Raw genomic sequence first — 15,259 nt, forward strand, 5'->3', positions numbered from 1 at the left:
ATGATTGAGATCATGTTCATTTATTGTACGATAAATCGATATTGCGATTATTGTGACAGGCCTACCATCAATCTTAAGTAAGAAAACCCACCCCTGTTCAGTCTTAAGGGAATTCTGCAATTAAGTACAGGTGACGTCCGTTTCAAATATTAAATTTGTTTCTTAAAAAATACTGGACGAATTAACAGGATTTGGGATTATTATTGTATTTTATTTATTTTTATTTTATTTTTATTTTTTTTTCTTGTAAACTCCTGAACCATATACTCCAGTCCAGATGGTGGCAGTAATGCTCCATATAAATTTGGTGCCAAACTGCCATAAAAACACAAAAGGAGAAGAAGAAGATCTGAGTCCGCAGTGTTTTATAGAGAAACAGGATCTGATCTGCTGCAGGTAAAGAACTCTACTACACTTTTACTCACTGTTTACTCTCACTTTACTCCTCACTCCAGATCAAGAGCAGATAGATAGATAGATAGATAGATAGATAGATAGATAGATAGATAGATAGATAGATAGATAGATAGATAGATAGATAGATAGATATCTCAGGTCCACCCTAAAAAGTTGAAATACTATATAATAATGATTCACCAGTATAGAGCAGGATTGGGGTTTGAGTTTAGCTTTTAAGTAGAGAGAATAAGAGAATAAATTGCCTGTTCTACATATTTCTAGTTGCTGTAACTCAAGATTATCAAACAGTCTGTTGAATCTGAAACTAAATTATTAATTTAGAACTATTACACTGTGAATATCCCAAAGAATAAGAAATATTACTTTACCATTTCTTTATTATGACCTTCCAAAGCTGGCATTTGAGAAGATTAATTGGGAATAAATGACCTGTTCTGCATATTTCCAGTTGCCGTAACTCCAGATTATCAAATAATCTGTTCAATTTGAAACCAAATTATAAAAATATAACTATTACACTGTGAACATCCCAAATAATAAGGAATGTTACTGTACCATTTTTTTATTATGACCCTCTCAACTTGGCATTTAATACAAAACTGAAGGAGAATAGGCTAAATAGCCTGTTCTGCATATTTTCAGATGCCGTAACTCCAGATTTTCAAACAGTCTGTTGAAATTGAAACCAAATTATGAAAATATAACAATTCTACTGTGAATAATCCAAAGAATAAGAAATATTACTGTACCATTTCTTTATTATGACCTTCTGAAGCTGGTATTTGAGAAGATTAATTGAGAATAAATTGCCTGTTCTGCATATTTCCAGTTGCCTTAACTCTAGATTATGAAATAATCTGTTAAGGAAAACACAGAATTATGAAATTAGACCAAATATGCTGTAAGTATCCTGAACTGTTGGGAATATTACTGTACCATTTCTTTATTATGACTGTCTGAACTTCACATTTGAGAAATATTGAAGGAGAATAAATTGCCTGTTCTGCATATTTCCAGTTGCCGTAACTCTAGATTATGAAATAATCTGTTCAATTTGACACCAAATTATGAAAATAGAACTATTACACTGTGAATATCCCAAAGAACGAAGACTATTACTGTACCGTTTCTTTATTATGACCTTCTGAACCTGGCATTTGAGAAGATTAATTGGGAATAAATTACCTGTTCTGCATATTTCCAGTTACCGTAACTCCAGATTATCAAATAATATGTTCAATTTAAAACCAAATTATAAAAATATAACTATTACACTGTGAATATCCCAAATAATAAGAAATATTACTGTACCATTTTTTTATTATGACCCTCTCAACTTGGCATTTAATACAATACTGAGGGAGAATAAATTGCCTGTTCTGCATATTTACAGATGCCCCAACTCCAGATTATCAAATAATCTGTTGAAGTTCACACCAAATAATGAAATTATAACTATAAGACTGTGAATAGCCTGAAGATTAAGAAATATTACTGTACCATGATTTTTAATATGACCCTCTGAATATGGCATTCTGAATATGATCAATTCTAAATGAGAATAAATTGATTGATGTTCATATTTCCAGTTGCCCTAAATATTGGATGAGAATTAATTGCCTGTTTTGCATATTTCCAGTTGTCTAAACTCCATATTATCAAATAGCTTGTTGAAGATGACATGAAATTATGAAAATAGACCAATTGCTCTGTTAATATCCTAAAAAACAAGGAATATTATTCTATCATTTTATTATGATCCTCTGAACTTAGCATTAATTTATACGACTGAAGGAGTATAATTGCCTGTTGCTCAATTTCCAGTTGCCATAACTCCAGATTATCAAACAGTCTGTTAAATTTGACACCACCTAATGAAAATACAACTATTAGAAACTCGAAATATGCAGAAAAACAGGCCATTAATATTCAGTCATCTTAAATATATCATTTTATTGTTCCAAATACAATACCACAGTGCCACAGTTTGAAAACCACTAGTCTAAAGCTGGTGGTTGAAATCGATTAATGTAGAATTATTCTATCCACTTTGTGCAATGTACTGTATTTTACAGACTTTAAGGCGCACCATATTGTAAGGGGCACTATCTATGCAACACTAGTAAGGAACATGGGTGTCTCCATGTTCCCTTTCTAAATCAGCTGGTCTAGAAGAATTTCAAAGTCAAACGAGCGCTGGATGTTAATCGACACAGATTTCTCTTCTTTATTTACAGTAAGCTTAGATTTCCAGATTTTTACTAAGGCTGGGTGCAGCAGCATTAGCATTATCATTAGCAGCTAACCCCTAGAGCTAGCCAGCACTACACTGAGGTTCCCTGACTGTTCTGGTAAGCCAGGGTGATATTAGCCAGCGTTTTTTCCCCAATAGCTTGTTTTAACACAGTAATCGCTCAGACTACAGTCCAATATACTTGACTTTAATACACAAATACATTTGCAGAGCTAAAATATTATCGAATTACAAAAATATCTGACATTATAATTTTTCGTCTCTTCCAGAAAGACCAGTTTCCGATCGTCATCGTTGTTGGCGTCGTCTTCGAATGAATTCTTTAAAACTGCCTCTACAGTTAAAATTTACTCTCGCAAACACGAGATATCCAGACGTCTCTCACAATGCTGAAGTTTGGAGAGGTTAAACGCGAGAGTACGGTTTCTATCACCTCCAGCCCTGAGAAAACATCTTCAGATCTTCTCAACGCTAATTTATCTCCTAGACCAACACCAGAAACTCACTGCTGCTCAGACTGTGGGAGGACGTTTATGGGACTCAGTCATTTCCAAAGACACCGACGAATTCATACCGGAGAGAAACCCTACGAGTGCTCGGTATGTGGAAAGACGTTTGCGCTGCGCAGTAATCTCCAAAGACACCAGCAAATTCATACCGGAGAGAAACCGTTTCTCTGCTCAGACTGCGGCAAAAGTTTTACCCAACACGCCAATCTCCAAAAACACCGGCGAATTCATACCGGAGAGAAGCCGTACGAGTGCTCCGACTGCGGCCAGAGTTTCTATCAGCAGAGTAACCTGCGAAGACACCAGCAAATTCATACCGGAGAGAAACCGCATCACTGCCTCGAGTGTGGGAAGAGCTTTACTACGCAGGGTAAACTCCGAAAACACCAGCGAATTCATACCGGAGAGAAACCGTACGAGTGCTCAGACTGCGGGAAGACCTTCAAACAACAGACTCACCTCCGAACCCACCAGAGAATTCATACCGGAGAGAAACCGTATCACTGTTCGGAGTGCGGGCAGAGCTTCAATCAACTGAGCAATCTCCAAATCCACAGGAGAATTCATACCGGAGAGAAACCGTATTACTGCTCTGACTGCGGCAAGAACTTCAGACATTCCAACTTAAAGAAACACAAATGCTTTAAGAAGGAGCTTCTAGATTAAAATCATGCAATATTGACATTATTAGATTATATTATATACTATTAATATAAAGTGAATAAAATGCTTGAGACTCTTCTCTTCATGCATTGTCTGAATTATCTCATATTTTTTTTATTAAATGTGTCCTGACTTTTAAACTTAAAAGCAGCAAAATGTAAAAAAAAAAAGCAGTGTAAAAATGTAAAATGTAATCAACAATGTGCATTGCTTTTCCTCGCTAACATGCAAAAAAAAAAAAAAACGTGCAAAAATTAAATGCATAACCTGCGCTACACTTCTCTGATCTCTTTATTGAAAAAAAAATGCACAGTTTGGGGCAGATTTAAAAGAAAACAGCTCTGTAAAAAAAATAAGAATCCATTTAAAAATGATGAGTTTCTTTGATTTTACCAAATTAAAAACCTCTGGAATATAATCAAGAGGAAGATGGATGATCACAAACCATCAAACCACCAAACTGAACTGCTTGAATTTTTACACCAGGAGTAAAGCAGCATAAAGTTATCCAAAAGCAGTGTGTAAGACTGGTGGAGGAGAACATGATGCCAAGATGCATGAAAAAAAAACTGTGATTAAAAACCAACCAGGATTATTCCACTAAATATTGATTATTTCTGAACTCTTAAAACTTTATGAATATGAACTTGTTTTCTTTGCATTATTTGAGGTCTGAAAACTCTGCATCTTTTTTTGTTATTTCAGTCATTTCTCATTTTCTGTAAATAAATGCTCTAAATGAGAATATTTTTATTTGGAATTTGGGAGAAATGTTGTCTGTAGTTTATAGAATAAAACAACAATGTTCAGACTTCACATTTTGAGTAACATTTTTTAGAAAATTATCTGAAGTCTTATCTTTATTACAGTTTGGCTACAGAATATTTAACAGTTTTAACAAAACAACTACATTTTACCCAAAGATCTCAAAGCTAATCTTCTAACTGTGAGTCAAATTTACATTTATCAGACGTTTAATAAGTAGTTTACTCTCATATCTAGAAAGAAGTTTAAAATGAAGTCCTTTCCTATAAAATTCATCACATATTTTATATTATAAACCTCTTTTATGTGAATAATGTAACCAGTTAGTAAACACTATAAAATCAGTATATAAGGATCTGCTGAGTGTACAGAGCTGTGAAGTGCTGATGATCAGTATCTGTCATTAGCTCAGTATTGTGATCATGCTAATAGTGCTAATAGTGCTAATGCTAATAAACGACCCGTTACTGAGGATAACAGCTCTTAATGGTTCAGGGAGGGACCAAGTTTAGAATAGCTTTTAATTTTATATTCTAGTTTAATTTTATTTAGTTTTGACCATTCCTCCTCCAGTTCAGTTAGTTGTAATTATTTTTTTATTTTTATTAATGCTTAGTTTTAATTTAGTTTTCATTAGTTTTAGTATAAGTTTTAGTTTTTTTTCATACTTTGTGTTGTTTCTGAGGTGCAGGATTTAAAAAGGTGTTGTGTAATACAAACTCAACAAAATAAACCATAAAAAATAATATATATTTATATATTTAGTTACTGTTAAACAAACAACTGTCCACAAAAAAAATATATGTAACACTGATGCTTATTTTTTACCAGAATTACCAACTCAAAAAAATGTTTAAAAATAAATTAACAAAGATTAAAACGAAGCAAATTGTACCTGTAATTTCAGTTCAAAATAGTTAGTTTTATAAACTCTCAATTCAGTTAGTTTTAATTAGTTTTAGAGCAGGTTTGCTAGTTTTTCCACATTTAAATTTTTTGATTAATGCTTAGTTTTAGTTTAGTTTTAATCAGTTTTACTATTAGTTTTATTTTTTTATATTTTGGTTTATTTCTGAGGTGCAGGATTTAAAAAGGTAGTGTGTAATAAAAACTCAACAAAATAAACCATTAAAATATATATTAAACATCCAACTGTCCACTAAAAACTGCATGTAATACTGCAGCTTAAAATAGCCAACAGACTAAAACTCACACTTAAAATTAAAATAAAAAAACCTATCCATGAGACACATCATCATCACACCAGAGAGAAAAACATAAACAAACTCGGAAACCCAATAAAAATGTACAGGTTTTACTAATTTTACCAGAATTACCAACTAAAAACACTTTTAAATAAATAAAGATTAAAATAAAGAATATTGTACCTGTAATTTCAGTTCAATTTAGTTCAGTAAAATCGTGATTTAGTTATTTTTAATTAGCTTTTAGAGCAGGTTTGTTAGGTTTTTTTGTTTTTCGTTTTTTATTAATGTTTAGTTTTAGTTTAGTTTTCATTAGTTTTAGTCTTTTTTTTTCTTTATACTTTGGGTTGTTTCTGAGATGCAGGATTCAAAAAGGTACACTAAAATCTGCATGTAATACTCACATTAGGATGCAAATAAAAACTCTATCAATGAGACACATCATCGTCACACCAGAGTGAAAATCATAAACAAACTCAAACACAATAAAATCTACAGTTTTTACTCATTTTTAACAGAATTACCAACTAAAAAACACCTAATACACATACAATGACACTGTAATATCAGTTAATTTTATAAACTCTCAATTCAGTTCTAGTTAGTTACAGTTTGATTCTTTTAGTTACAGTTTTTATTAGTTTCAGTTGAAGAAAATGTTTTTCACTTTTAGTTTTTGTTATTTTGTTATTTTTTGTTAATGGAGTGGGAGGGACTGGGTGGTAGTGGGAGGGACTGGGTGGTAGTGGGAGGGACTGTGAGACTGGAGGGGCAGGGTTATATCCCTACATAAAAGCTGGAACTGAGAGTCTCAGTTCTACTTCTAGTTTTAGTTTGGAAGCTGCTTCACTGATCTTTGCTTCTTTCTGCTCGTAGATCTTCTTCCTGCTTGAGATGGCTGCATTCCTGTGAGTACAGTTTTATTATCTGTCTTAAACTGTGTGTGTGTGTATGTATATATATATGTATACACGCTGTAGTTTTTATTTTTTAAGTAAATTTTGTAGTTTTATTTTTCCACTGCAAAAAATACTATTGGCAAAAACTAGACAAAAGTAGGAAAAACAGAAATCACCTTAAATTTGAAAACAAGAATCAGAATAACTTGACTGGAGACTTTTTGTGCTTAATTTGAGTCCAATTAAAATTCTAAGAAAATTGATTCAGATAAGTATTCCTAAAAAAAAAATCATTAGATTGTTTTTTGCAGTGTAGAACATGTAGCATCTGAACACACTTTAATTCTATACACTTTTTATCTTTTAAAAGAAACATAAAATACAATAAAACAATTAAAAACAAATAAAAATAAATAAAATCATCACACCAGAGATAAAAGATATTAAACAAATAAAAAAACCCAATAAAATATACAGGTTTTACTCCTCTTTACCAGAATTGCTAACGTAAAACACTTACAACTAAATGAACAAAGACAAAAAACATGTTCTACATAAAATTTCAGTTCGTTCTATAAACTCTCAATTCAGTTCCAGTTAGTTACTGTTTTTTCTTTTAATTACAGTTTTTTTCACTTTTAGTTAATACATTTTTATTTGTGTACAATGATAAAATAAATTAAATAACAAGGTAACATGCCAAAATAAAATAAAACAAGGCTCAAAATGTAAAACAGAAAATTAGATGTATAAAAAGATACATATATTTTATCCTTTTATGCTGAATTATTTTATTTACATATAACAATGCATGATTTATATGATTTTTTTTTACCTTTAAAAAAGTAAAAATCAATTTATGTTTATTTTAAAAGATAAAAGTGTATATATTTAAAGTGTGGGAAAAAATTTAAAGCAATATATCTTATTTTTTTAGGAATACTTATCTTAATCAGTCTTTCTTAGAATTTTTTTTACCTTATTTTAAGTAATTGGACTCAAAGTAAAGAATAAAAAGAAATGAATAAATGAAATAAAGGTAAAGGTGTACAGAAAGTAAAAAGTTATAATAATCTGTATTTTTAATGTATGTTTTTTCTGTAACAGCGAGGGTTGTTACAGGCCGTACCTGCTGTGTCCCGTCTGTAAGAAGACCCGCTGGAACCTGGGGGCTCACCTGAGGAGGCGGTGCATGAGGGGGAGGTCTGCCTCTGAGGTGGAGAGGGAGGTGGAAATGGAGAAGATGACTGCGCAGGATTTGCTGAGGGACGGTCGGGTGTGGGACTACAGTCTGATCAGGAGGATCATGGATCAGCCGGATCCTATCCGCTGGTAAAACTCTGATACTTTAATCAGTTTTACCTAAAAACCCTTTTAAAACCAATCCTAAAAAGCTGATTCCCGTTTTTATTTCATTTTTGTTTTTAACAGTTTTATGGCGCAGCTGAAGGACAGGGGGAACGTTGTGGTCAACATCCCTCCTGAAGCCATTCCTCCTCTTATTCCATATCTGCCTGAAGCCCCTCCCCCTGCAGTGGGCGTGGCTGAGAGTGAATCAGATTCAGATTCTGAGAGCTCTGGGTGAGTGTTTAAAATAAAAATTTCTTTTAAAGCACATGATCCTTTGTTATAGTCCTGTCTGAGCCCTAGCTGTTAGTGTTATGGTGCTATGTGCTATGGTGTGTCTTGTTTGTAACCCCGCCCCCTCGTTTCCTTCCCCAGGTGTTCCTCACCCTCCTTGCATATATACTGTATTTTTCACACTAAAAGGCGCACTAAAATTCTTTAGAAGTCCTTTAATTTTATAAAGGATATTAGGGAGCAGGTATTAAAGCCACTCCACTGAAGTATTATACAGCATTATACAGGAGTTTTCAGTTCAGTTTTAGCAGTATTAGCATTAGCTGCTAACACGCTAAGTATTGTACTGTAGTCTCCGTGTTTACTGTGCTAAAATAAGCTATGTGGTACTTGCTAATATCGCCGTGGTTTACCTTAACACTCAGGGTTACTCAGTGTAGCGCTAGCGGGTGGTATTTACTAGAGCTAATGGTTAGCCAATAATGCTAATGCATCATGCCAAACAAACAGTTTTCAGGAGAGAAATCTGTGTAGATTAACATCCAGCACTAATATTTTTTTTATAAGAATTACAGTTCTGTTTACTTAGTTTAGCTTTAGTTAACTTGCTGAATTAGAAGGGAAACATGGCGACGCCCCTGTTCCGTACTAGTGTCACATAAAATGTTTCTTATAATAATAATATAATAATTATGTTTCGTGCTTCTCAGGTTTTAGTTGGTTTGTTGTTTCTTGTTAAATTTGTTTAGTTTTAGTTTTGTTTTGTATTCTTTGTTTTTTTAGTTTTTTTTTTTTGGTCTGTTTATAAAGTCAGTTTTTTTCTTAGCCTAGTTTATTCTTGATTTGCGTTTTTCGCTCAGTTTTCTATTTTTAGATTAATAAACACTTCCACCCTCATTCCTGAGCGTTCGTGAGAATTAATAAAATATGTTTTTATTTTATTTCAGTCCTGATGTGAGGAACCGAGAGAGCGTGAATCAGCAGCAGGAGACGGTAAGATCTTCAGTATTTAATTGATTTAATTGATGTGATATGTTATAAATGCTGTTACAACCTGTTATAACCTGTTATAACGAGTGTGATCGTGTGTGTGCTGTGGGAAGCACTTTAAAAGTGATTTTAACGTGTTTTTAACGTTCTTTTTACAGGCGTCTGGTTCGGACAGCGAAGAGCCGAGCTCAGTTCAGTCGAGGAAGAAGAGGAAGCGCCAGGAGGAAGAGGAAGAGGAGGAGGAAGAGATCACGACGGACGATGAGGATGAGGATGATGAACATACCACCTGGACGTTCTCCAGCAGGATGATGGATGATGAAGAAGAGGATGAGGAAGATGATGAGGAGGATGATGAAGAGAGCAGCTGGATGCCCAGGACGTCCTCCAGCAGGACGCCGGGTGATGAAGAGGAGGATGATAAAAAGTCCCGTAACACTTCCAGGACGTTCACCAGCAGGATGACGGATGACGAGAAGCACCTGACGGAGGGACGTCTCACTTCCTGTTCAGAAAATGCAGAGATGCACTACTGCATGCAGGAATTTGGCAACGTGGTGGCGGCGAGTGTCCTGCTCAAGAGACTCACCACTCACTCATAGTAAGTGTGAAATATATCAAATATATCAAATATGTTTTCATTAGAATAACCACAACAATACTCTGTGATTAACTGCGATTGATTTCACTCGTTCTTCTTAAGATGCTTTTTATAGTTTTATAGTGGATATTTTAATTTAAATAAAAGATTAAATGTAATAAATGTGAAATGTAATTATATTTATATTAGTGGTGTTCGTTGGCGTAGGAAACGTGGGGATGAATATCAGAAAAAAGAAAAGGAAAGTTCAATAACGATCTTTAAGTTGGCTTGGAAAAGTGCGCTAATAACTGTTTCTGTCTGAAGCGTGCAAACAGTGGTTGCTATGCTGTTGACTTTCGGCTAAATGTCCAAAAAGTTCAAAAAGCATTGGCTGGAAAGCTAATAATTGTCTGATATAGTAAGGTGTTGCTTAGTGGTTGCTAGGTAGTTTCTAGGCAGTTGATAACGTATTCCACATGGTTCCTAAGTGTTTGATAAATGGTTGCTAGGCAGTTGCTAACGTTTTCCAGGTGGTTGCTAAGCAGTTGCTATCTGGTTGCTAGGCAGTTGCTATAATTTCTAAAGTGGTTGCTAAGTGGTTGCTAGGCAGTTGCTAACGTGTTTCATTTAGTTGCTAAGTGGTTGCTAGGCGGTTGCTATAATTTCTAAAGTGGTTGCTAAGCAGTTGCTAGGCAGTTGCTAACGTTTACCAGGTGGTTGCTAAGGTGTTGCTAAGTGGTTGGTGTGGAGTGCATGGGGTGTCGAGTGTGTGTGTAAAAAAATATAAAAATGAGACCCTAATTAAAGTTAGCTAAAACTCTAATCCACGCTTTTATCTAGAACTAAGAACAAAGAGAGGGCGCTTTTCCTGGCGGGGGGGGGCTGAATTTGAGTTCAGTAATCAGAGCAGTGAATCACAACAATAGTAATAATAAAACACAATATACTGTAATAAAAACGACTTTTAGGATAATGTCTTGTTCTGCTAACAGACTGGGAGGGTTTGGGTTATCTAACGTTTATACGTTTATATTTTTATATTAACTGCTGCCAAAAATAGCTATAAAACGTAAACTTAAAACACAGGATCCAATGTAAATATATAAATATATAACAGAATTAACATGCCAATATAATCACATAACTGATTGTTTTTTGTTGTATATGTATATAATTCAGATTTTGCACATATAATTTATTCTAACAACAGTAAATGTAATGTGGAGTAACATGTTTATAAAGGTTATGAAGTCACCTTTGTTTGGATTTAACTAATCATAACTTGATGATTATGAATGATTAGAAATGCGCACTCTCTCCGCTTTTAGACTCTTTGGCCTGTTTTTCTGTGCTAGAAACGCGCACCCTCTCTGCTTTTAGACTATTTGGCCTGATTTTGTGTGCTAGAAATGTGCACTCTCTCCGCTTTTAGACTCTTTGGCCCGTTTTTCTGTGCTAGAAGTGCACTCTCTCTCCGCTGTTAGACTCTTTGGCCTTTTTTTCTGCGCTAGAAATGCGCACTATCTCCGCTTTTTAGACTCTTTGGCCCATTTTTCTGCGCTAGAAATGCACACTCCCTCCGCTTTTAGACTCTTTGGCCCATTTTTCTGCGCTAGAAATGTGCACTCTCTCCGCTTTTAGACTCTTTGGCCCGTTTTTCTGCGCTAGAAATGCACACTCTCTCCGCTTTTAGACTCTTTGGCCCGTTTCAGACATCTAGCGTTCAAACTTTGAATTATAAAAACTTGCTTAACAGCGGGCCAACTTTCATTCTATTTCTAAAATACCTCGCGCTCCAAAAAAGGAAACGGCCCGCGGGCCGTAGTTTGGACACCCCTGCGTTAGCGCTTTAACGCTAACAGCCCTGGTTTCCCTGTGTTCTGTATCTCATGGTTTTCCTGTGTTCTGTATCTGATGGTTTTCCTGTGTTCTGTATCTCATGGTTTCCTGTGTTATGTATCTCATGGTTTTCCTGTGTTCTGTATCTCATGGTTTCTCTGGTTTTCTCTACTTCTAGTGAGCAGGAGGATAACACCACTGATTCTGCCCCCGAAAACAGGGAACAACAAGCGGCCTATGAGAAGCTGTTGGAGGCGTGTCCTATAACGGTGGGCGGGGCTCTGCCGAAGGGGCGGATGCTAACAGAGCTAACCGGAGCTCACGAGCGCTACTGCAGCGAGCGCTGGCTTATTGACCAGCGGCAGCTTCAATCGAAGAAGATCCTCCTCGAGTATTTAAAATAAATTACTGTTACTATCTTATACAAACAAAATACTGCTAGTCCTGTTATTAGCGGATTATAAGCAGCACCATCAGTAAACATCTATGTTCTGGTCTATTTTAAGCTGTAAGTATTGGAATGGAGGTGATTGGCGGTATTACGGTAGCAGCTTCTCCTGCCGAGACTAAAACTAGTTTTACAGCTAAATAATCTGTAGATCAGCGTAACATTTTAACTGCTGAACACTGTGTAACATTTTTATTATATTCAGTATGTATGTTTCCAGTTATAATACTGAAAAATAAATCAAGAGTTTGGAGTCCTATAAAACAGGAAAATCAAAGGGTTATTATAAAATCACACCACTAAATTCTTTAAGATCTTTCTCATGTGTTCAAAACATACATTTCCAGTGATATTACTGTATCATTTTAAAGTAATGGGATGCCAAACTATATTCATTTTTTCATAATACACTCGTTCACGCCCAAAACAGGCTGGATTTCTCTCACTGAACACAAAACTGAGGAAGAAGAAACATAAAAATACATTTATTGCGAGTAAAATTTTCATTGCATGGCTGTAATGTTTAATTTCTTGTTCTTTATTAAGTTAAAGCGATGCTGCTCTTTGATAAACATGCTGTTTTATATCAGGTTGTGTTGATTTACTCAAAACAATAAAATATTTACAGTTTTCTAAACTGAAGCATCACGTGTTTAATACATAATTATAAAATCCACTACATTTTATTTTATCTTTGTAATGTTTCATTTTCTGTTTTTTGCATGCTTTGTAATGTAATCTGTCTTTTTTCTCCTATTAAATAATTGCTGCTCACTTGATCCAGACTCAGATTTTCGTGTTTCTTCTCTCACTAATCTTTATTTTCCACCACAGTATAAAAATAATTCATTTTATTTTATTATTTTAAAGTTTTGTATTATTACCTTTTACCTTCTTTAAAGTAAAAGTAATTGTTTTTTTATTGTATTAATCTTATCTTCTTTTGATCTTAATTTCTCATCAATTAAACCAAGTTTTATTATTAGTACCTTATTATCTTGCACACACAGAATAGAATTTTGTCTGAGCACTTTATTGCACATTATATAAGGAGCACAATCAGTGAACGTCTATTTTCTGGTCTATTTTAAGTTATAAGTATGAAAATAGTTCATTTTATTTTATGTTTAATAGTTTTGTATTATTACTTTAATTAGTTAATTATTAATTTAATTAGATTATTTTATTAGTAGTAGTATTATTACATTTTAGTTCCGCAAAGTTAATATTTAAAAATTGTACAAATTCCATCTAAAGATTGACTGTACCTTTCCAAACAAAGAAAACGTCTTCTATATATCTTTTCCATTAAATAGTATTAGAGAGATATTGCTGTTTTTGTACTTCATATAAAACCTGTTCTTCCAAGTAACCTACAAAAAGGAAGGCAAAACGTGGGGCCAATTTGGTTCCCGTTGCGGAAACGTCCTGAGACTTATCGTTCACCGTGGGTTTATATTTCCCAGTGTCACATGGTATACAGTGTTTGATGCAGCCTAATAAAGCAATCGATTATTATTGTAACAAAAACGAATGAAAAAAATAAAATTGAAAAAACATTTTTGTTAACTGAAACTAATAAAACGTCAATTAAAAGAAATAAACAGAACTAACTGGAACTGAACCTGAAATTACAGGTAGAATTTGCATAGTTTTAGTTTTCTTTGTTTATTTATTTATCAGCATCTTTAGTTGGTAATTCTGGTAAAATGAGTAAAAACTGTAGATTTTATTGTGTTTCTAAGTTTGTTTATGTTTTTTTTCTCTGGTGTGATGATGATTCTGTCTCATTGATAGGGTTTTAATTTTCATCTTAATGTGAGTTTTAGTCTACTGACTATTTTAAGCAGCTGTATTACAATACAGTAACTCAGTACAGTATATATATATTTTCTTTTAATGGTTTAAAACTAAACATAAATAAAAAAATAATAAACTGAATTGACAGTTTATAAAACTTAACTAAGTCAAACTGAAATTACAGTTACAATATCCTTTGTTTTAATCTTTGTTAATTTATTTAGAAGTGTTTTAGTGAGTAAAACCTGTAGATTTTATTGGAGTTTGTTTATGTTTTTTATGTTGTTTATTACGTGTCTCATGGATAGGGTCTTTTTTTTTCAGTTTTAGTCTGTTGGTTATTTTAATCTGCAGTATTACATATATACTTTTTCTAACAGTTACTGAATATATATTTTTAATGGTTTATTTAGTTTATTGTTTTTTTTTATTACACAATACCTTTTTGAATCCTGCACCTTAGAAATAACCCAAAGTATGAAAAACCTAAAACTAATATTAAAACTAATGAAACTAAACTAAAACTAAGCATTAATAATATAAAAAAAACTTGGAAACCTGCTCTAAAAACTAATTAAAACTAACTAACCAAAACTAAATAAAATTAAACTATACTATAAAATTAAAAGCTATTCTAACCTTGGTCCCTCCCTGAATCATTAAGAGCTGTTATCCTCAGTAACGGGTCGTTTATTAGCATTAGCACTATTAGCACTATTAGCATGATCACCATACTGAGCTAATGACAGATACTGATCATCAGCACTTCACAGCTCTGTACACTCAGCAGATCTTTATTTACTGATTTTATAGTGTTTACTAACTGGTTACATTATTATAATAAAGAGATTTATAATCAAATATGTAATGAATTTTATAGGAATGGATTTAACTTAAACTTATTTCTAGTAATGAGAGTAAATTATGTATTAAAAACCTGTTAAATGTAAATTTGACTTGCATCTTAAAAAAAAAAGCTGTGAGATTTGTGGTTAAAATTTAGTTGTTTGTTAAAACTGTTAAAAGTTAAATTTTTTCACATTATTTTCTAAAGGAATCTTACAGATCATGTGAAGTTTGCTAAAAACACATTTGCTAAAATGAATCAAAGCTCACCCTATAGTGAGTTAGAACAGCATTTCCGGAATTACAGTTAATTTAAAAATTAAATAGAATTTCTTATTCTTAGCTATTCTAAAGGATTTCAGAGTAAATAAAATTTCTAATTTTGGTATTGAGGTCAAGTATTTACATCGGTGAATGTAGTATTTACTCAATAATATAAACATACTAATAATGCAAA

The 15,259-nt window shown here is 33.3% G+C and overlaps 1 protein-coding gene across 1 annotated transcript; it reads left to right on the top strand.

Annotated features, from left to right (window-relative positions):
• Positions 1-233: 233 nt before the first annotated feature.
• LOC125780457 (uncharacterized protein DDB_G0283697-like) lies at positions 234-12,935 on the top strand. The gene is made up of 7 exons (XM_049472914.1): positions 234-396; positions 6,693-6,724; positions 7,823-8,047; positions 8,147-8,296; positions 9,244-9,289; positions 9,445-9,887; positions 11,887-12,935. The coding sequence occupies exons 2-7, from the start codon at positions 6,711-6,713 to the stop codon at positions 12,110-12,112; spliced, it is 1,104 nt and encodes a 367-aa protein (XP_049328871.1). The 5' UTR covers positions 234-396; positions 6,693-6,710; the 3' UTR covers positions 12,113-12,935.
• Positions 12,936-15,259: the final 2,324 nt, after the last annotated feature.

This window comes from Astyanax mexicanus, unplaced genomic scaffold, assembly GCF_023375975.1.
Source record: "Astyanax mexicanus isolate ESR-SI-001 unplaced genomic scaffold, AstMex3_surface scaffold_31, whole genome shotgun sequence".
Lineage (NCBI taxonomy): Eukaryota > Metazoa > Chordata > Actinopteri > Characiformes > Acestrorhamphidae > Astyanax > Astyanax mexicanus.

Coding starts and splice junctions, on each gene's coding strand:
- LOC125780457 (XM_049472914.1), top strand. Junction 8,297..9,243: donor TCAGATTCTGAGAGCTCTGG/GTGAGTGTTTAA, acceptor ATTTTATTTCAG/TCCTGATGTGAGGAACCGAG. Junction 9,290..9,444: donor TGAATCAGCAGCAGGAGACG/GTAAGATCTTCA, acceptor TTCTTTTTACAG/GCGTCTGGTTCGGACAGCGA.